This window comes from Streptopelia decaocto, assembly GCF_964273445.1.
Source record: "Streptopelia decaocto genome assembly, chromosome: Z".
NCBI lineage: Eukaryota > Metazoa > Chordata > Aves > Columbiformes > Columbidae > Streptopelia > Streptopelia decaocto.
The window spans coordinates 7,964,521-7,986,429 of NC_138657.1; the positions used below are offsets into that span (position 1 = coordinate 7,964,521).

At 42.1% G+C, this 21,909-nt stretch overlaps 1 protein-coding gene across 2 annotated transcripts; it reads left to right on the forward strand.

Annotated features, from left to right (window-relative positions):
• The first annotated feature begins 35 nt into the window (after window positions 1-35).
• Window positions 36-21,271, forward strand: DHFR (dihydrofolate reductase). Of its 2 annotated transcripts, none has more exons than XM_082075508.1 (6): window positions 36-257; window positions 756-805; window positions 4,107-4,212; window positions 5,401-5,527; window positions 17,855-17,970; window positions 19,438-21,271. In XM_082075508.1, exons 1-6 carry the CDS (start codon window positions 172-174, stop codon window positions 19,523-19,525), a joined length of 573 nt encoding a protein of 190 aa, XP_081931634.1. In that variant the 5' UTR covers window positions 36-171; the 3' UTR covers window positions 19,526-21,271. The 2 variants fall into 2 exon arrangements, with proteins under 2 accessions (XP_081931634.1, XP_081931635.1); XM_082075509.1 differs by lacking the exon at window positions 36-257 and adding an exon at window positions 414-560.
• The last annotated feature ends 638 nt before the right edge of the window (window positions 21,272-21,909 follow it).

The window sequence follows — 21,909 nt, forward strand, 5'->3', positions numbered from 1 at the left end:
GGGCGGGGCGGCGAGGGAGGAGAAGGGAGCGGAGCGGCCCGCGGGTGCGTTGCGCTCCGCCCAAGCTCCCACCTCAGCGCTCCGCCACTGGGCTGGCCCTGCCGCCAGCGGCGTCCCGCCCCGCTGCTGCGACCTCGCTCTGTCCGAAGTCTGGTTGCGGCGGTCGGCATCATGGTGCGCTTGCTGAACTCCATCGTGGCCGTGTGCCAGAATATGGGCATCGGGAAGGACGGCACCCTGCCCTGGCCGCCGCTGAGGTACCGCGGCTCTGCCGGGCTCCTTCCCGCTGGGGCGCTGGGCGCGCGGGCGGACTGCAACTCCCAGCATGCAGCGCGGCGCGCTGCCCGCCGGCGGGCTGTGCGGGCCCGCGCGTTGCGTGCTGGGAGTTGTAGTCGGGGAGGGCGATGATCAGCGGGGCGGGAAAGTGGCCGCCGTGGCGGCTGGAGGGGGCCGTGGCGGGGAAATGGCTGCCGGGCCCCGCGGCCGTGCCGGGCAGTGGCTGCCAGGCCCCGCGGTGCTCCAGGGCTCGGGGAGGCGTGTCAACAGCCTCTCGGCCGCGGGTAATCTCTGCTGCGGGCAGACACCCGGGGCCAAAGTTCTCCCTTCAGTCATGGCACCGGGCCGGGCCCTGTCCAGCCTCACCTCCCCGAGCCGCGGCGGCATTTGCCTCATGGTTTTTTTTTTCCCGATTAGAGAAACGTAACTTTTTTCCTGAACCACGTTGTAATGCTTTGCATGTTGTTTTGTTTTGCCAGGAACGAGTACAAGTACTTCCAGAGAATGACGAGCACGACCCACGTGGAAGGTACCGTACTCCTGGCTGAGGTGCCGGTGCTTATTAAAATTAGTTCATGCACTATCGGTCATGGAAAGAGTGGTGATTGTATTCTCGCCTGACTTAAAAGTCCTGCTTCTGCAAACCGTCCCAAGCCTCACAAGTATTTTACCTCCTTGTAAATAACATCTGCAGATTATTTCAGATAGAGAAGCTAGAGGTGAATCAGGTGTTTCTGGGCTGAACATGATTTCTGAAAAAATAATTTCAAAGTCCTGTTTCCCCAACAGATTAGAAAACTTCGCTTACCTGTCTGTACCTACAACTCCACCCCTGAACAAATGAAAAATTGAAAGAGTTTTGTATCGCAATGAATTAGCAAAGGTTTGTTGTTTTTTTTTTTTTTCCAGGCTGCATTAGCTTATCTAAGTTGTTTGCTCTGGCTCAGTCTTGGCCATTTGTTCCACCCCTCTGACCCTTGTGACAGTAATTTTGCTTGGTTCTCTGAGTGCTGAGCCATCCCAATGTGCCAGAAAACCATAACCATACTGACAACACGCAGCAGCAATTCTGCAGCCATGTGCAATATATCTGTACACAGTAACATGCAACTGTGCTGGTAATACACAGCAATAATGTTCAGGCCCAGCAAGACCTTTGCACAAAGGAATTTTATAGACTCTGTTGATTTGGTGAGACAAAAGCAGTTATTGTGGGCTGAAAAAAAATGTGAAGGGCAGCAGAAACAAACAAAGATAGGAATACAAAAGGTTAAAACAGCTAATTTGTTCTGACTGGGTACTTAACACTGCCAGAAGAGACAGGTCTTGCCGCATTGCCCCCATTCCTCTTTCACACTGGCTTTAGTGCTGGTTTGACATTTCCTTCTGTGACCCGGTAGTCAAGTCTACTGGGTGTCTGTGGGGACTGTCAGTACGAGGTGTGAGGTGGGATCAGGCAGGAGGTGTTGGGAGAGAACAGGACCTCTCTGAGCCATGGAAACGGCTCACTGTGCCTGGTGGAATAAGAACCATGAGAGACAGCAGGTTTGTCCACACGTTTCTGCTGCTTTCCCAATGTGGTCACTCTTTGCTGTGGTTCTTTTTTTTTTCATGGTCCTGTTAAAACTTGTGTCTAGCAAAACTCACTTGTTTGCTAAGACTTCTAGGCAGCCTAACACGTGCCCGTGTTTTGACTGAGTGACCTATTTCATATTCTGGTTTGAAGGTCTGTTCCATATTCCAGAAGGAATGTTTAAACTCATTTTGCAGCAGTCTTAAGTGAAGGATTTTACTTACGTTTTGAAGACCCAATTCAGTCCATTGCAACCTTATGTACAAAAAAGATGTAACACAATGTAAGTCTTTTTATATGTCTGCGATTTGGATCTTACCAAGCACAAATAATCTGTAATCACAAAAAGATGTTTTAAGTATAATTTAAAAGAAAAGCTTTGCTCCATCCTGCCTGCAAATCGTTTAATAAGCTATGATGCTTGGCAGCCAAGTTGCTTTGTAACCAGACCTCTTAATGCATTTTGCTGCCACAAATCTTCACAGCAGCGACATCACCATTGGCTCAAAAAAGTCAGAGTCACTAATTTTTGTAAGTGAAGATCACTGATCTTGCTTTTAATCTGCTTGCATGTCTGCACTTGCCACTGCTGTAATTTAGCTATTGGTCTAGACACATTTTTGTTGTGACCCTGTAGGCATACCAGTGTGAATCTTGAGTAAGAAAATACTTACATCCTTCAGCAGTGCTGTCAGTGGTCTGTGCTAACACATCTAAATTGACACTGCAGTACATCTAAGAAACTTGCTCATTGAACTTATCTGCAGAAGAGTCTTCAGACGTTGCTAATAAACAACTGGAGTATTGGTTCTGTGGTGTGATCTAGTAGATCCAGCCTCTCAGACCAAGAAGCAGGGAGGATAGCTATGAAAAAATACTGTTTTCTCTAAAATCTCTCCTGCTGTGTAGTGCTGTTAAGAACTTCTGTTACCTTTTTATGAGTCTCAACCTCTTTGCTTATTTCCCTGGGATCTCCACTTCCTCATAATCGTAGAATCACAGAATAATTTGGGTTGGAAGGGACCTTCAAAGCTCATCCAGTGCCACCCCTGCCATGAGCAGGGACATCTTCACCAGCTCAGGTTGCGCAGAGCCCCGTCCAGCCTGGCCTGGGATGTCTCCAGGGATGGTTCATCCACCACCTCTCTGGCCAACCTGGGCTAGGCTCTCACCACTCTCAGTGTCAAAAATGTCTTCCTTATGTCCAGCTTGAATATTCCCTCCTTTAGTTTAAAACCATCACTAAATGTCCCGTCAGTACAGGTCCTGCTAAAAAGTCTGTCCCCATCTTTCTTATTAGCCCCTTTAAAGTACGGGAATGCCACAATAAAGTCTCCCTGGAGCCTTCTCCAGGCTGAACACCCCAACTCTCTCAGCCTGTTCCCCCAGCAGGGCTGTTTCAGCCTCTGATCATTTCTGTGGCTCCTCTGGCCCCTCTCCAACAGGTCCATGTGTGTCCTGTGCTGAGGAACCAGAGCTGGACACAGGCCTCCAGGTGGGGTCTCAGACCAGAGGAGCAACTCGCCTCTCTCCACCTGCTGCCCATGCTCCTTTTGATGCAGCAAAAGAGAAACCCTCTTAGCAGGATACATATAAGAGAGAATCATGTTATGAATGTTTGGGTTTGGTCAGAAATTATAGGTGAATTCTAGAATGTGATTGAACACCTGTTGCAGTTCTGCTTTGGATTTCATTTGGCTAGTTCTCCTAAAAATTGTCCTTTATATGGCTTCTTTTTTTTTTTTTTTTTCTTAAATAACACTCAAAGCTGGGAATTATTGCTGATTTTATAACTTGAATGGTGGAACATGCAAACATAAAGTCAATTACTGTATACTGCTCGGATTTATAAAGAGAACGATGATGTTTTTTCACACTAAGAGAACTCTTTGACGATGTTAGTTGGTCTCACACAAAGATTGATTTGGCCTCAAAACTATAGCAGAGCCAGTGTCTGTGTAATGCATGTAATGGGCAATGACATGCCTTTTTTGATTTTCTTTCAATTATAAATTTATAGGTGTGCATGAGACTACTTTGCTGTCAACTGCCTGCCAATACTTGGAGGCCACAAACCTGTTCTTCTGTGCATGTGACCAATTAGAGAAATGAGGCCTAAGCTTGTGCTTTCGTTAAGTGCTGAAATGTGGTTTTCAAGGGGGAGGGAGGGAAAGTCCAGCAGTGCCATGAAACAACTAAAACAAATTTGGGACAGAGCAAAAATACCTTTTAAATAAGTGTTTTCTCTTTTATTCAGGTAAACAGAATGCAGTGGTAATGGGTAGAAAAACCTGGTTCTCCATTCCTGAGAAGCATCGTCCTTTAAAAGACAGAATTAATATAGTGCTCAGCAGAGACCTCAGGTATGTTTGATGGATAATAGGCCTGTAAAATAAATAACAAGTCTGCACCTAAGCATATGTGTAGCAATACATCTTAAAGCAATTCTAAATGTAACATTGTGGATATCTGGATATGAGGTTCTGAGTGATATCATTTCTTCAGTTTTTTAATTGTTATTTTAATTTCTTTTTTTTTTTTTAGTTAATTCACCAGATAATTGTCATTACATAATAAATACTAGCCCTAGCTCTGCATGCAAACTAATGATTGTCAGTAGTCTTTCTGACTCATGTATTAAACTGTATTTCTCTAGTTCCTGGTTAGGTTGATGGGTCTTACTTTCCTTTTTGAAGTTTATTTTAATGAGCATTTAAGGAAAAGAACTGTCCTTTTTCAGAGCTCTCTTTTTGAATGCATCACCCACAGTCATCCAAAAAGTCTTAAACAAAAATATCCACGTATAGTGGTTTATTTATTTGGAGAATGTTGGTGAGTTTGGGACTGAATATGGGGGGGAGAGAGGGTGGGGGATAAGGGCTTTTTGGCTAGTTTTATTTAATGAAATACTAATGGTTTAGAAATCTGTATTTCATTTTAGAGGTATCAAAATTTCTCAGTTACACCTTTTTTAAAACATGATATAAAATTTCAGATCTGTAATTTATAATGCCTCTTAAGTCACAGTTATGATTAAACTGTGATTTATTAGGCAATCCTGCAGTCAGATGAGAATTCTAGCATAGTTTAATGATAATACGCATTTCAAAATAATTAACTATCACAGTATCACAGTATGTTTGGGATTGGAAGGGACCTCAAAAGATCATCTAGTCCAATCCCCCTGCTGGAGCAGGAACGCCCAGGTGAGGTCACACAGGAACATGTCCAGGTGGGTTTTGAATGTCTCCAGAGAAGGAGACTCCACAACCCCCCCCTGGGCAGCCTGTTCCAGTGTTCTGTCATCCTTACTGAGAAGAAATTTTTCCTCAAAATTAAGTGGAACCTTTTGTGTTCCAGCTTGATCCCATTACCACTTGTCCTATCATTGTTTGCCACCAAGAAGAGCCTGGCTCCATCCTTGTGGCACTCACCACTATTGTGAAGCATTTAGTCATTTGTGAATTCAACAGAACGCATATCTCAATTGTATTGATTATCATGATGAATGGTCCTTTAATTATTTACTAATAAATCTTGGCTTTTCCTAGGGAAGCTCCAGAAGGAGCACATTATCTTTCCAAAAGTCTGGATGATGCTTTAACTCTTTTGGATTCGCCAGAGTTACAGAGTAAAGTAGACATGGTTTGGATCATCGGAGGCTCTTCAGTTTACAAGGTACAGTTAGAGTACTCCTAAATTACTCATTTTCTGCAGCTTTAGGAAGATAATTTCCTTCATGTGACCCAGCAAACTCCAGTGATTCCAACAGAACAAGTCTTGGAGAGTAAAATTTCAATTCACAAGAAACCAAATGTTGCTCTTGCTAAAGGCCCAGTATCATACAGTTATTGCACTTTTGCAAGCTTTTCTTAACTATCTAAATTGTTAGGTTTATAAATGAAGACCCATCTTGTTACATTTATTTTACTGAGGTAGTAGACTGGCTCTGCAGAGGATGTGGGGAAACAAGGAGAAGTGATCCAAATTTTTAGCCAGAGTATGACATATTATACAGGTAAGAAGAGAGGATTTAGAGAGAGCTGCCAGGTGATGGTATCAGCAATAAGAGGAGATAATCATGCAACAAAACATAGAACTGACTCTGTTTTCCCAACCAGCAACCAGGCATCACTGCTTTTCCCACTCCACAGGTTTCTCTTCATGTCTAGAACGTCTCAGTATTCAGGTGTCCATTCATGTGCCAAAAAGGCAGCATGTGCCACTTTTTTCTGAGGACTGGCTTTGCACAAAGCCTTTTATAATCACCTTGCTTTCCCACAAATGCAATAGTCTGCCTGTCCTTAACTGAGATATTAGCTGCGCAAAGTGAGGGTCTGAAATAAAACCCATCTTGTTGCTCGGTGTTTCCTCAGCCATCTTTCTCCCTTCCCCCAAATCTTTCTTCTCATCTTCTCTTTATCCATGTAAAGTTTAGTCAAATCTCCATGCCTCCACCCACATCCCTAGAGTCATCCTTTCAGCCCCTACACAGTCAGGGTTCTGCCCTTTAACTCTCAATTGATTTTGACTTGTTAAGTTCTTATATAATTTGTATTTCTCATCAAACAGTACCACACAAAAGATTATTGCCGTCAACCCTGGTTTCTTTCATATCAGTCAGAAAAATATGGAATAAAGACAACAATAAGCATTCTTCTGATTAAAAAAAATCAAGAATTGTAAAGCAAATCCCCTTTTTTAATATAGTAAAGGAAAAATAGTTCTGCTGTCCTTTAGGTCATAAGAATTATGCTGGGAAGCGTACTCCACTTCTTGTTTGGCACTTGTACTTCAGGTGTGTGATGACAGTGGCATCATGCTGCTGGTAGCAAATTAGAGCTGATAGAGTGCTTTGTATGCTGGGTGGGAAAATAAATGTTCTGATATTTCTTGCATTTGTAGTTTGTGCCTTTCATTAACCTCTTCTTTGTGTCTTAGGGAATGTATCTTCTACAGTAAAAAAAGGCAAAGCAGTTAGATACTGCAAAGATTGTAAGAAAAATAAGATGCATATGCAAATAGCCTGTAAAGCGCTGTTGTTCCTCTATATTTTTTAAAATTTATAATCAGTCTTGCATGTGGTGAAGTCCACCATATATTTGATGTCCCAACTCATTCAGTCTATGATCAAGTATTAACATGTAGAAGTAACCTGCCCTTCACTCTCAGCCATTGAAATACCTGCTTCCAGGCAGTAAGTAGGAAGTTTATTTCTGGAGAAAGATTCTCTTCAGATTGGGCATAACTACCCAACATGAGCAAGAGACTGGATTGGGCTTCTGCCTGGGATGCTGCAGGATGCACAATGTGAGCAGCAGCATTGCCCCTTCTGTGCAATGACTTGTGTGCTCATCTAGTGCTGCAAAGATTTTTGCCTGTTCTTCCAGGGGCACCTCTGTTGGAGACTTCTAATTTAACTATTTTCCAGTGCCTGGCTGATTATTTTGTAGAAATCAATGCCACTTTTTAGACTATTACTTGCCAATGCTTAGATTATAAATAGGCAGTTTTGATTGAGAGTACTTTTGCAATATATTACTTGTGCTGGTCAGCACAAGGGAATATGGGAATATGACTTAAAACTTCAACTGTTTTGCCTCTTTCAAATATCTACGTGGGATGTTTAAAAGGAATTTGTAATTCATTAGGGAGAAATCTGACAGTTTTATATAGATTCATGCATTCAAACTAGCTTTGTGATCTTAATTAGAAGACTTTGATGGAAAACATACAGCTCTGCCAAAACTGCAGGTAATATTTTTAGTGCCTGTATTAAAGATTCACAAAGGATTACAGGAATATTGACATTATACCATGTAGAAATGTGTGGGAAGTAAAAGAGCAGTTGGTAATTCAAATGAATCATTTTGCTCAGTAATTGCAGGTATTTGCTTTTAAAGCATTATTTGGATCTTACTACTTGTACGGCTTAAGGCTTTAGAACTGACTATATTTACTAATACAAGCCTGCGATGGAGGGAATGTAATTGCTTCAGCAAGTAAGTGCAACAGAAGCAGTTTGAAACAAGCGGTGCTGAGGACATGGCATTTATACTTTTAGCACATGGAGGAGTTTAACGCAAACATCAGGTCTTTCAGACCAGATAAAGCTTTATGAGGACAAACCTTGACAAGGAGAACAGGCCACTCTGGAAAGCACCGCACTTTTCATCTGCCTCCTGCAGATAAAGGTCCCAGCCACCATCAACCCTTTTCCGTTTCTGGTCTTGTCCCTGGCTCCTCCTCGTAATTTACAAGTAGCACTACCATGCCCGCTGAGTATATCCACTTCTACATCTCTGCGTAGCCACACAACTGTGCAGTAGGGAGCTGTTTTACACCACAAGAAACTAGGCTGTTATGATCCCAGTGAGAATTGCATCCCAACTCTGTAAAGTGTCATTTAAAACACTGCTAAATAGAGCTAAGAGTCTGAAGAAGGACAGAATAGTATAAGTTCTCTTACATCCCTGTAGATGTTGGGAACTCCAAGTTGTGTGGCACTGAAGGAGCCTGCAAGCAACATGCAGCGTGCTGCACAGATCCTGTCTGTAGGAAGGGCTACCCCATGCTGGTCATTCAAGCTGTTATAGGACTTCCTTACAAGAAAACAAGTCTATTCATCATTTCTGCTGGCAAACTTAAAGGATGTTGACATGAGAACTTCTTGCCGCTCTTTTAGATAAAGGCAAGGACACAGAGGTGGTGTAGGTGTCGGTGCCAAGTGAGAGCTGCCTACAGACTCCTCTGTTACAGCGTTCTGGCTGGGCTTATCCTGTGGTCAAGAAATACATGCAGCACAGTACAGGTCTGGGCCTTTTCAGGTTAATTGTTCTGTGCATCACTAACTCCCTAATGTACAGTGATCTTTTGGTTAGGATCACTACAAAAGGGAGCAGCAAGTTCACGCATGCATGCACCTGTTGCACTTGTTTCAGGTGGGCTGCTTTGACAGCATGTCATGGGTTGTTGTGGATGTCTTGAAGGATGAGTAGGAAGATGTGGGATAGTAGCATCCTTGGAGTCTTCAGTGTAGCTGCTTTGGCTTGGTTGATCTATGGCCCTTGGCAAAGGGGTTGAGCTCAGGTTGGTGGCATCACGTTGGTAAAGGGATCTTGGAGAATAAGAAGTAGATGCAGAATGTATTGAAGGTGGGGATGTACAGCTGAGGCCATCTGTCAAGAGCTACTACAGCAGCATTGTCCTTGCCAGGCAACAATTCCAGACTCCATATCATTATTCAAGAGAATGGTTTATTGTCCTGTGGAGCCTTTTAACACAGCTCCTAACCTTAGCAACTTCTGATCAGTTAATCAGTTTGGGATAGGGAGATCTACCATGATTAGGGTTGTTGTCACTGAGCTCCCTGAAACCATCCACCAAACGGTATTTCTGTAGATGGTATGAGGGGGGAACATTTGCATGATCTTCCAGGCCTTTGCTCTCTTTGCTTTTCCATACCCTTCGTGGGTGCTGTGGGCAGCACCACAACTCACCTCGATTCCGGACTCAGGGTGGCAATCCAGAAGGGTTACCAAGGGTAGCCCATGAACTGGGGCAAATTCACACATGTTTCAAGATGTTTCCAAAGGACATCAGATTGAAAAGAGGTGCTGGCACCTTCTTTCTGCACAGAGTCACTCAAGATGTTTGAATGCCTGCCTTATCCAAAAGAGAATTGTAGAATAATTTGGGTTGGAAGGGACCTTCAAAGCTCATCCAGTGACACCCCTGCCATGAGCAGGGACATCTTCACCAGCTCAGGTTGCTCAGAGCCCCGTCCAGCCTGTCCTGGGATGTCTGCAGGGATGGGGCATCCACCATGTCTCTGCCCAACCTGGGCCCGGGTCATATCACCCTTAATGTCAAAAATTTCTTCCTCATGTCCAGCCTGAATCTCCCCTCTTGTAGTTTAAAACCGTCACCTCTTGTCCTGCTCTAACAAGGTCTGCTAAAGCATCTGTCCCTATCTTTCTTACAGGCCTCTTTTAAATACTGAAAGGCTGCAGTAAGGTCTCCCTGGAGCCTCCTCATCTCCCGGCTGAACAACCCCAACTCTCTCAGCCTGTCCTCACAGCAGAGCTGTTCCATCCCTCTGATCATCTTGGTGGCCTCCTCTGGCCTCTCTCCAGCAGGTCCATGTCTTTCCTGACTGCATCCTCTCTGTGCCTCATGCTGCCATGTCCAGATACCACACCTGAAACACAAGCCTGGCTTATCCAGAGAATTGTGCCGAGGTGGAGCATCTACCCAGCTGCCTGGGTGCAGAAGGGCTCTCTGTGGGACACAGGTGTCCAGTCTGTCTCTCGGTCTCCAGTACAGATGGCTCCTGTGCCTTGCCCAGCCTCTAAGAACTGAGGCAAGTGAAGGTGCTGGAGCGTGTGCTCCAGGGTGGCATTTTGGGGGAGGATGCTGCCCTCGGCAGCAGATGGCATGGAGGCAAGGGACTACTGCTATCTGCAACCTCTTCTCGTAGGACTGCAGCGGGAGAGGAGCAACTCTGACAGTCCCTGAACATTTATAAGGACACAGTACAGCTATCTGCTGCTTACAGCCATCTTGCCCACTGCCCATAGGTCCTCGAGGACACAGTATTGACATAAGCTGCCTCAAGTCCTGTGAAGAACAGAGAAAGGTGAGCTCTGAACAGGGTGGCCATCCAAGTCCTCATGTAGGTTACACTCATACTGTGTTCAGCAGCATACTCTGGGAAACTGTCTCTTCTGGGCCTTGACCTCTGTAGCAGGCAAAGGCAGAGCAGCTAGACATATCAAGCATTTTGGTGGGGACAGGGAGAGCTGTGTAGGGTATTAGTATTAGGAAATGAGAGCAGAAAAGATTGAAAACAACTCCCACAGTCTAACGGGGGTTCAAAAACCTCACACAGCCTTCATTTTCCCAAGTGTGCCTTGACACTGACTACCTCATCAGGTTTATCGTCTCCTGATACACCCACAAAATAGTACTCTTGCCTTCAGGTAAGCTTCGGGATTTCTCACAGCAGAGGTTTGCAAGTTTCACTTGTTTGAATTTCATTGTGGTGCCATACTGGATCTTCTGGGCTGTTCTGGATCCCCTGAGTTCCAGGAGTTGGTGTTGCTATTGATTATACGGATGAGGAAGGAGGAGTGTAGCAGCCCAGCAGTGGCCAGTAGGTCACAGCAGTTACAAAGCCGTTCTGCGTCAGCAGAGGCTCTCCATGATTTTGCGTGAGCACTTGATTTGAGAGTCATCTGCTGGCTCATGGGTGCTTGTTGTGTGCTTGAGTCCCTCTTAGCTGTTGGAGCTTATCAGACGTGTTCCTGGAACAGATTGGCAGGGTTTCATTCCCAAGAAATGTAATTCATGCTCACCACAATTGCTCCCCAGTACAACTAAAGCATGGTGAGTGGGGAGAATTGGAATATTAATTTCAAAACCACGTTTCTATGGTTAAGACACAAATGTAGATGCACTCTTAAAAACAACATTCAGATTTTACTAGGAATAGGAACTGTAAGTCCAGCACATCCCCAATAATTAAACAGGGAGTTTAAAAAACAAAACCAGCTCTAGCTTCACTTATCTGGATGGTATGGTCTTGTGCTGTGTTGTTTGTAGGATGTTTAATATAAATCCTGCTTTGTAAAAATAACCAAGCACAAATCCCTAAAGAGAACTTAAGGGGGTGGGGAGGCTGGAAACACACAAAACACTAGCAAGAAAACTTAAAAAAAAAATTGGGAGGAAAAAGAAAAGAATTGAAGAATTTATGACTCAGGTCCTCATAACCAAGGCCTGTTTAGTAACACCAAAACAGGCTATATGTCAAACAGGTTTTCACCTTGATAAAACAGTTTTCCATTCAGCATCTTGAACATTTAAAATAGTCTCTTCAGATTTATGTGTTCCTACTCAGCTTGTTGCTTTCTCAGTGCCACAGAAGCAAACAATGAGACTCAAGGTCACATTGCTGAAGTACAGATTTGTGTTTGTGTATTAAATCTGGAGAACAAACTTGTAATTTAATAACAGAACAAAAAGTTCTTTCTTAAGAAGTTTTGTTGGTTTTACTGGTTAGTTAATATCTAGGTTGGCCATAACAGAATAGATGCTGGTGATAAATGACATTTGGGGAAATTCTTCAACAAAGAGGCTTGAGCTGGGAAATTAAATTTCCAGTAATCTCCAAGGAAAATTTTATCTACTATTCATGCTCAGGTGTCTTCCTACGTATCAGTATTTGACATATTGTGTTTGGTAATCTACCCATTTTAATTCTGCAAAATTATTGAATTATGAAGCTACTATTAATGCAGCATTAGTGCAGCAAGTCTTTTGCAGATGATTAATTACCCTCTTAAATAGAGTTTCTCGACTAAGCATATAAGCTTCAGTGGGTTCTGAATGCCCTGAGTGGGTTGTGAATGCCACATTTACTAAGCTTCAAACCTTTGCTGTACCACAGGGGTCACTGCTTTAAAAGGGAAAACCATTAACAATTAGAGTCACTAGTTTTAGCATTATTTTTTTCAAGCCTGCCAAAACTTTACTAGCTAATACTAATATATTAATATACATTTTAAAGTTTACATTTTAGTATGTCTGAATTTCCTGTAAACTATAAAATAGTAATTTCTCTACATTCCCTGCACATAAGGCAGAGTGGATTTTAGCTGCATGCCTGTTGGCATGGAGACGAACGTGTGTAACAGAGTTCCCAAAGAATGTGCTGCAAAGAGCAGGTTCCTCTGAGCCACGATGCATTGGTGACATGGGGGACGTCATGCTGCAGGCCTGAGACATCATTCTGCTCTGGGAGCAACCCGTGCAAAAAGCTGGGTACTGCATTGGCTTCGCTGCTAGTTCTGGTTTAGAGTGAACTCATTCGTATGGAGAATTTTCCCATGCGTAGTTGTGTAGCTTTGCGTAGTTGTCTGAACTAAAAGGCAGGAATGAGAAGACAATTTTCCTGTATTCCTATGACCTTCTGGTTGTTTTTTGAGAAAGGGTTTGAGCACTTGAAGTGCAATTCCCTAATATGTCTTATATAACAGTGGCAGGGTCACCACATTACAGCTGACAACACTGTCCTCTTACAGAGATTTATGTTTCGTAAAAATATATCTGTGATATTGTAGTCATACCTTTGCTGGCCAATACTTCTTGCTCTTTGATAAATAAAATCAGAAGAAAAAACTACGTTATTAGCAATGGACTAGTGGATTTACTAATAATTTAAAAAAAAAAAAAAATTAGTATCTTCATACTTTCACAGGCTTGAGAGGGACATATCCAGCCTTCCCAGTACCATCTTCAAAATAAAATCGACAGGATTGTTAACATGTAAAGAAAAGTGTAATATTGCTATTACTCCTGAAAAAGCTTTTTGTGTGCCTGTGCTTGTGAACAACCATATTGATTTGACATTCCTCTGGGAAAAAATAATGACTAAAAAAGGTTAATATAGGAGTCAGTTGCAGGCACAAATCATGCAGCTATGAAAGGTTTTTAAGCTTTTTAAGTTCTTTTTCAAAGCTGCTTGCAGAGATCATAGAGGAAAAGATTTAAAAGACTCTCATTTAAGACTAACACACAGAAAAGCCTAGTGACTAAAGTGTATCTGTTTCTGCAAGGCCAAGATGGTCAGGGGTTTTGGTAACGGTCATAAAGATTTTTGTTGTGCTTTCTTTTGTCCCTGACAGGGAATGGCTGGTGGGAGCTACCACAGCATCTCCTCTCTCACCAGGCTTAGCCTTAAGGGCTTGGGAAGGAAGGGCGGTTCCCAGCCTCAGTAAGCTGAGCACTAGTAGCATGGGAAGGAAGGATTTTTGAAGGTGATGGTTGTCCTGGTTATCCCTGCAACTCTCCTAATAGCCAGAGTTCATCTTAGGCAAGTCGTTTTACCTAGGTGAGATCTAGAACTTTTTAAGCTCTTCAGCTGTGAGATTTTTTTAACGCGTAAAATACATATTTTAATACTCTTGTGGCTTCCAAATGCAGCTTGCCCATATGACCCAAAATATGTTAAGAGTTGAAAAACAGAATGCAATAATCAAACTGTATGTTTTGCAATTTTCTCTTTTACAATGTTCTCATATTTTATTTGGATTGGCAATGTTGTCTAGCAGTAGAAAGACTCTTGAAAAATAAGTACCTCATGTAGCTACTTTGGCTGTTATTTTGTGTAATCGGTACTAGATGAGAAGGCAGGAGCAGTGTGTGTGTGTCCTTCTAAAACCTGTGAATCCTTAAATGACTAGAAGTAATTGGTCATTTCTACAGCAGTTGGTTGCTATGCCCACTAGTTTACAGTGTTTTGGTTATTAGATCTACAGAAGACTAATTTTCCATATAATACATCTGAAGCTACTTGTAATGCACAGCTGTTTTTCACTGCAGAACTTCAGGTCTGTTTTAACCTGTGTTCTACAAAGAGAAATTAATTTAAGGCAATGGTCCTGCACATGCAGACGTAATTTAATCTTCTATGGCTCTCAGTGCGGTGCAGCTGGAAATCACGGGGAAGATGATCCTTAGGTCATGAAGATGTCCCTGCTCATGGCAGGGGTTGGACTAGGTGACCTTTGAAGGTCCCTTCCAACCCAAGCCATTCTATGATTCTGTGATCTCCTTTTTGCTTTATGCTTCAGAGGCAGGCCTGCCGAAGATTTCTTGGAAGTAAGCAAAAAGACATGGGTATGCTAAAATCTCTTCACAGGATTATGAAGATAGATGTGAGTAATAAAGGACTCCAGTTCACATATAGGGTTGACATACTTGGGACAACAGGAGGGTTTCTGACACCTCAGTTCTCTTGTCCTCCCTCTGTTGTGGAAAGTCATCTCTGCTTGAGGAGTGATTCTGGTGTTTCTGACAGATTGACAGCCACAACTTTAATAGGCAGTGCTTTCATGTGAACTGAAAATCAGCATTGCTTTTCCCTGTTGCTGTAATATCTTAAAAGGTTCAGTAACTGCTACACAAGGACGTGAGCCTATCTGGACAGCAAACACATACACAACTCCCAAGGGAAACCAGGGCAGGTACAGATACAGTCCAAGGATAACGGAATGAATTATGAGGGGAAAACACAGTAAATTAAAACTGTACCAGTAATCACTTTGAGACTCACTGTGGTGATGGAGTGAGGGTAACATAATGACCATAGAGTAATGATGTAGATTTTTCAAATTTACAGAAGCATGAGCTCACAGACATAATTTTATTGGAAAAATCTCTTCTTGTCCTGGTTCAGTTATTTCCAACAAGTTCTCTCTTACTGTGTATCTTTTGTATCACATGTATTATCTTCACATTTACAAAATATGCAGAAAAAAAAGGCAGTACTGATCAGCTTATTGGAAGTGGTTTGTCTGCTGAATATTGTGCTAACTTCCCACAGTGTTGCCTGATCACTAGAAAGATATTTGGTTACTGCATGTGCTGTTTAAATATTTGAGATAATTTACTTCTATACCTTCATGTTATGTGTATGTGGCATTTAAACAAAGTCATATTTACCCTATTCTGTTCATTAGAGTAAATATGCATAATGTATATTTTGTTGATTAAATTCAGAGTAGGTATGTCAACATTCTATCAAATCAGTACTATGCATCTTCTGACTTACAAAAAAAGGTGGTGAAACAGATAGAGTGGGCTGGATGAGGCAAGAGTGAATTGAATGTCAATGAGAAACTACCTTAATCCTCATGAAAATGCCAGAGTTGTGACAAAGCTCCTTCCTTGTCCTGCCAGGTCCATAGCAGTAGTTTGCAGGTGTGGTTTCAGAGTCAGGCTGAGGGGAGACCTTCTCACTCTCTACAACTACCTGAAAGGAGGCTGTAGCATGGACGGTGTTGGTCTCCCAAGTAGCAAGTGATAGGTTAAGAGGAAATGGCCTCAAGTTGTGCCAGGGAAGGTTTAGGTTGGATATTAGGAAAAAATTCTTCCTGGAAAGGGTTGTCAGGCATAGGAACAGGCTGCCCAGGGCAGTGGTGGAGTCACCATCCCTGCAGGGGTTTAAAAGACATGTAGACGAGGTTCTTAAGGACGTGGTCAGACATAACCCCGGGATGACTAGATGGTGCAATGTGGACAAGCCAAGGCCGGGCCCAGATGCCAGCGCATGACCTGGTTGAACTGTGTACTTAAAGCCCAGTACAAGTGAAAGTAGCAGAGTAGAGCAACTGAAATGTCAAGTTGAATCACTTTACAAACGTGTTTCTCCTTGCCCATTGCTGTAATATGCTCGCTGTCAGGACAGTGGGCATTCCCAGCTGCTGAGAAGGAAGATGTGGATTGAAACCAGCTCAAGCCTGTTGCCTTTCTCCAAGTTCTTTTTGCTGTTCAGTTTTCAAGGGCCACTTACACACGCAGATCCCCAGAGCTGGTCTGGCTAACTCAGGAAGCATTTGCACTTTTTTTATTAACTTGGGGACAGTTACACAGATGGTTGATTTACTCAACAAATGCAACAATTTTTCTAGAATGGAGGTCATATTCCGGTCACTTTCGTGCCAAGTACAACTTTATTTGCAATATCTGTGGTCAGCCACTCCACACATTTTTCCTTGACCTGTCTTGGTGGTACAGAGCTCTTGCTGAAGTTGAATTCCCATAGAACTGGATAGGAAGTTGATTTATTCCCTAACTACCAGACAGAAGTATCTCTGTTTACAGAATGTTTTTATTTGTGAAGCAGATTCTGTTCTTCCTCTGTCGTTCTACAGGTGTATGTTTCTCCTCTTACCTCATACCTTTATTTAAAGAAATAAAAAGTGTGATATTTATATGTAAACTAGATGAACACCAGTTCAATGCTGGTGGATACTGGTGTGCTTTGACTTACCACTTCCATTTTAAGACGTTCTGTAGCAATAGAGCAGCTTTTCTAGAAACTTCTCGAGAGTAATACCAATTAATTTTATGGGATGAAATCTGCTATTACTTGGCTCCTATACTTGTCAAAGTAGTACCTCATAGCATGCTGCATGGTGAATCACCTTCAACAAAGAGCATTGCTCATTGCAAATTTAAGGGAAGGGGAGAAACAGCTGTAAGCTTTGCAGAAATATATTATAACCGGGCACCAGTATAGCATTTAATGGGCTATTTTAATGCAGAGAAAGTCTGGAAAAGGTGACTTTTCAGTCTGATCTGGAGACAAAATGTCTTTTTTGAACTCCTAAGTTTGTGCGAATTTTTTTAGTGAGGAACTCACCTAACAGGTGTCTTCATAACTTCTCTGCAACCAAGGAGCTTGGAAAGTTTCTTTCTTGTTTTTTATATAATTTTCAATGCACGTTATCACTTTGCCATAATCCAGATACCAAACTTCAAAGTTAAACTGATAGATAATTTGATCACCGGAGCTGAAAACTAATGCAGAGTAAAAATACATTATAAATCCTTAGCAGTGATATTAATTGAACATATCGGAACCAATTACCTTGAGGTGTGGGCCTCTTTCACCACTTAAAGCTTCGTGTCTTTCACAGAGGTAGGATTCAGAAATTGCTTGTTGGAACTAGGCTGTGATGCTTCTTTCTTCTCACGGGACTACTTGTAATTGTTTCTTCATTTCTGTCAGATGCCCCAAGCTCTGAGAACAGGTGTTGCTGCCATTTACAGGTGGAACTGGCACAAGATGAACTTATGAGGAGGTTTCGAGTTCAATTTTCACTGCTTTCTTTAAATCCTGTAATATATAAAATAATAACTGAGTTTAAGTTTTAGATAACATTTGGTATGCAGTCTCCAGGTAGAAAATACTTATCTCTTGCTTCTTTTCAAATGCTGCCATAGTGATGGCTGGTGCAGTCAAAACAAGTATTTGGAGAGTTGGTAAAGAAAGCTTGTGTTCAAGATAAGAACTTGTATTTGATGTTATCTTACAGGCTTCCCAGAGTGTTATAAAACAAGAATATTAAAAAATTGCGTAAAGAACACTACTTCATTCATGGTTGAGCTGTTTTACAGGGAACAACTCAATTTTAATAATTTCTATTGTTTTTAAAGGCAGCGATGGATAAGCCAATTAATCATCGATTATTTGTGACAAGAATTTTGAAGGAATTTGAAAGTGACACATTTTTTCCAGAAATCAACTACAGAGACTACAAACTTCTTACAGAGTAAGTATCAAGATGCATACTAGTCTTGTGTTCAGATGGAATACTTTGAATGTGTAAGGGTACTATTAACAGAGTCATGTTTTACTTAGAACCTGGAATTGCACCACACTCAGCACAGAGAGGTTGTTGGAACTTGCTGTGTTCTTCAACCTTCCCATAATATTTACAGTAAAGAATTGCATTTGTCAGTTTAATGTCAAATTAAATGGATTTGAGCAGGGTGGGTTGAGCCCTTACAGATTTCTAAGGTTGTTCCTTTGTCTTGAGAAAATTATTTCTTCTTAACAAACTTAGTAGGAACAAGTATTGAACTGTAAGTTTCTGCCATTCACTGCAATTTCTCCTGTGTTATCCTTGTCATGCTCCAGTCATACTTGTATGTCTTCTCTGATGAGATTACATTCAACAGGCAGTAGAGAGGTGGCAAATATTAAAACGTCTGTCTCAAGAACCAGCAAGGACAGGACTTTTCTCATCTTCTTGCTGTTCCCATTTTGGTTCCCAGCTGGTTAGAGAGCAGCAGTGGAAGAAATAAAAAGTGTGGGAAGTCACAGGGAATGGGAACGGGTTAGCACTGAAGTGAGGGAGAGCAGGAAGGGGCAGGAGAGACAAACAACGTGAGTGGGGAGGGTAAAGTCACCTTCATCAACCCTAAACGTGTTGTGAACTGTCCTGTGCCATATCGTGAGCCCACATCAGTATCCTTATGCCTGACCCAAAGCTGCGCTCTCTCCCTCTTGGTCATTTCTTGGGTTTACATTGGTTTTGGCCACTCTACTGAAATCAGAATTTGGCCTTAAAGCATGAATTTCCAAAATAGTAGATAATTCCTTTGCTAAAGTGGAGACCTGATAGAGTCAAACCTAGCAAATCAAATTTAAAATTTCTTTCTCCCTCAAAGTGAACATTACTCATACAAAATCCTTATCTATCACAGGGAGCTGAAGAGGTTTTTGGAAGTGTCTGTTAATAAAAACTGTTTTAGTAAATCTGGAATATAGAGGAACACTTTGCACGGTGGCAGTCAGCTGCTTTAAGAAGCTGTTGTAGACTTGTAAGACTCCTTTACCTTAGCATTTCCTTTGAACTGTCTGAGGAAAAGCAAAGCAGAGAAACCCAGAAGGGTTCTGTGTGTCTTCTGCCTTTGCAATAATTTTAAATAATGTGTTGGAGGCTTTTATAAAAATGTTGGCGTTTTTTTACTGAGCCAAAAAGGTGGAGGGTTTTTTCTACATCAGAGTATACTATTTGATTTAAAAATATGTGCATGCAAGTTGTTGATAGTAGTTAACGTGATTCCTAGAAATAGTGTATACTTGGTATACCTGTTGAGAGGATGGTGTTTTCATCTCCTTTGTCAAACATCTCTTTTCATCGTCTCTAATTGGTTAGATCAATTGCAAGTCACCCATAATGATATTTTAATGTACTTGTTGGCTTTTCCTTTTTCTTCTTCCCTCTCTGCAGGTACCCAGGTGTCCCTGCTGGTATCCAAGAAGAGAATGGCATCCAGTACAAATTTGAAGTGTATGAAAAAACTGTCATGGCACAATAAATCAGGCTTTCTATACTTTGGTGTAAGGGCAGGCATTTTAAATCCATGGAGTCTTATTGAGTACAAATATGTATTAAATTATTGAGAGAAAATCCTTCTTGATCTTACAGTACCTCAGTAGTGAATGATTCCAAAAAACACTCCCCAGACTTAATATACACAGTGCAGTGGAAATACGAGGCTGGTCAGCAGCGAGAAAGAGGCAGCTCTAAGGTATCACAGAATGGTTGGGGTTGGAAGGGACCTCTGGAGGTCATCCAGTCCAATCCACCAGCTAAAGCAGGTTCACCAGAGCAGATCACACAGGAGTGTGTCCAGGTGGGCGTTGAGTGTCTCCAGAGAAGGAATACCTCAGCTAAGGTTGCGTGAGACATTATGTTGAGCTTCACAGTCTGTGGCAGCATCCGTAACAATTCCGTGAGTACCGAAAGGCATTAGACTGCGTCAGAACATGTCTACCTAAGCAAAGGTTTGTGTGTCTCTTGATGCAAAACATCCAACACTGAGAAAGCGTCAAAACTGCTGAGTTTGACTGGGATGGCATAGACATTTGTAACAGTCTTTAAAAGGTACTGGTATAGAGTAAAAGGTAAGCAAGCATAATGAGAGAAGTGGAGTCTGGAGGTCTCAGGCAGCAGCTGAGGAGTACACTGATCCTTCGTGGCAGTGCTCTCTTGTCGTCTTAACCTTCCTGGGTACACAGCCTGATTCAAGCCATTTGACTGAAAACGCTGACTTACAAATTAATCTGATAAAGAAATTTCAACGTTTCCATTAACTTCACACCCATATAAAGGCCTGCTGCCCTTACAAAAAGTTGCTGTGTCAGTCTGACCATGGGCTGCCTTGCAGTATAAGAATATAAACATTGTTTTCTTAACCGAATCTGTGTTCTTACGTGCCTTCTAAATGTTATCAGTGCAGGTGCAGAGTGTTAAATTGTCAGTGTGATTTTTGAATATTTTTTTCAGCATACAGATATGGATTATAAGCAGATAGTGAAGTCCTGTTTCCTCTTTCAGTAAATGCAGCTAGTATAATAATGTTTTGCATTACTGTTCCCTGAAAGTAGCGAGCAATGTACTGATGCTGCAGTAACACTAATTCTAATGGCACACAGTGCCAAGTGTTGACCGAAGGTTGTTATTGGCAATATTATCCCGATATGATCACTAATGTTAGTGTGTTCTGACTGTGTGGAGTTCGTCAGGTGGCAGAAAACTCCCTGTGTGAAGTGCTGTGGCGAGGGGCTGGGATGCACCGTGCCTGTCTGGGTTTCCTTGTGCTGCAGCTGCCACGCAGGGAGCGCGAGCCTGCAGGGAGGGGTTCCTGCCTCCCTTTCACTGCAGGTTGGTCTGAGAAAAAAAGAGTGAAAAAAGATTTTTTTTTTAAATAATAGTAACCCTCAAAACCCTTCTGACTGTTTTCCCGAAGCATTTTAAAAGCATTGTCTCGTGAAGCAGTATTTTGGGAGATTCACGTAATACTGCTCGTCCTTTCATGTCATGCAGTTCTAACATCAGGGAGGACGTAACTGACCATTGGCCGGTTTTATGTGTTCTATCTGTACAGGGGACTGTAACAGTGCGCAGTTTTCTAAGATTAAACCTTCATTTTGCTTACTTTTGAAAAACCTAGCCTCTTTGATACGAGAAAAAACACTTAGAATATCAGCTATGAACATTTATTAAATCTTCTGTGACAATTTACAACATTTAACTGATTAAAAAGATAATTTTTGCAGCATCTGCTCTGAGTTGTCTTCAGTTTTCTCCGTGTTCCTTTTGCATTCTTAAAAATGTAAGTACTTTCCTCTGTTGATCTTCTTGCTCCATGTGTGCTGACTTGGTATCAGTTGATAAAGATTAAAACAACAAAGTTATACGCTTGCATAATTCAGCAAAAGGTCTCCAGAGTTTTAATTTGCCAACATATTGTGAAAGCAAAGGGAAAAACCTGTTACCACGGGGATGGTATTTGAAAAAAAAAAAAAAAAAGAGGGAGAAGTCACAATGACCCTGACAAGAGAAAATAACCTCCCAGAAGCGTTTCATATGTACCAGTTAGTATCAAAAAACAGGCCACTTGAAAACTCTGCACAGCTAGTCTGCAAAGTACTGTGTTTGTGGGAACTGATGTTTGTGGAAAGTGGAAGCTAAGACTTGGTGCAATGTGCGCTTATGCAGCGGTACCAACATGAACATATGTTGGAAAACTTCGGCCTAAGTGTACATTGCGGGAAGTACAGCTCACTGAGGCCAAAATGCTTTGTAGAACCACTTTGGCTGCAAAAAGTAACTTTAACTTGGATGTAAACAAGCCTATTGGGAACATAGTTACTCTGAGTCCTTTGGACTGACTGACTCCTCTCCAGATTTAACTGT

Excerpts from the sequence above, each read along its gene's own strand:
- DHFR (XM_082075508.1), top strand. The coding sequence starts at position 172 with ATGGTGCGCTTGCTGAACTCCATCGTGGCCGTGTGCCAGAATATGGGC. Across the intron at positions 258-755 it reads CTGCCCTGGCCGCCGCTGAG|GAACGAGTACAAGTACTTCC; the intron begins GTACCGCGGCTC and ends TTGTTTTGCCAG. Across the intron at positions 4,213-5,400 it reads GTGCTCAGCAGAGACCTCAG|GGAAGCTCCAGAAGGAGCAC; the intron begins GTATGTTTGATG and ends GGCTTTTCCTAG.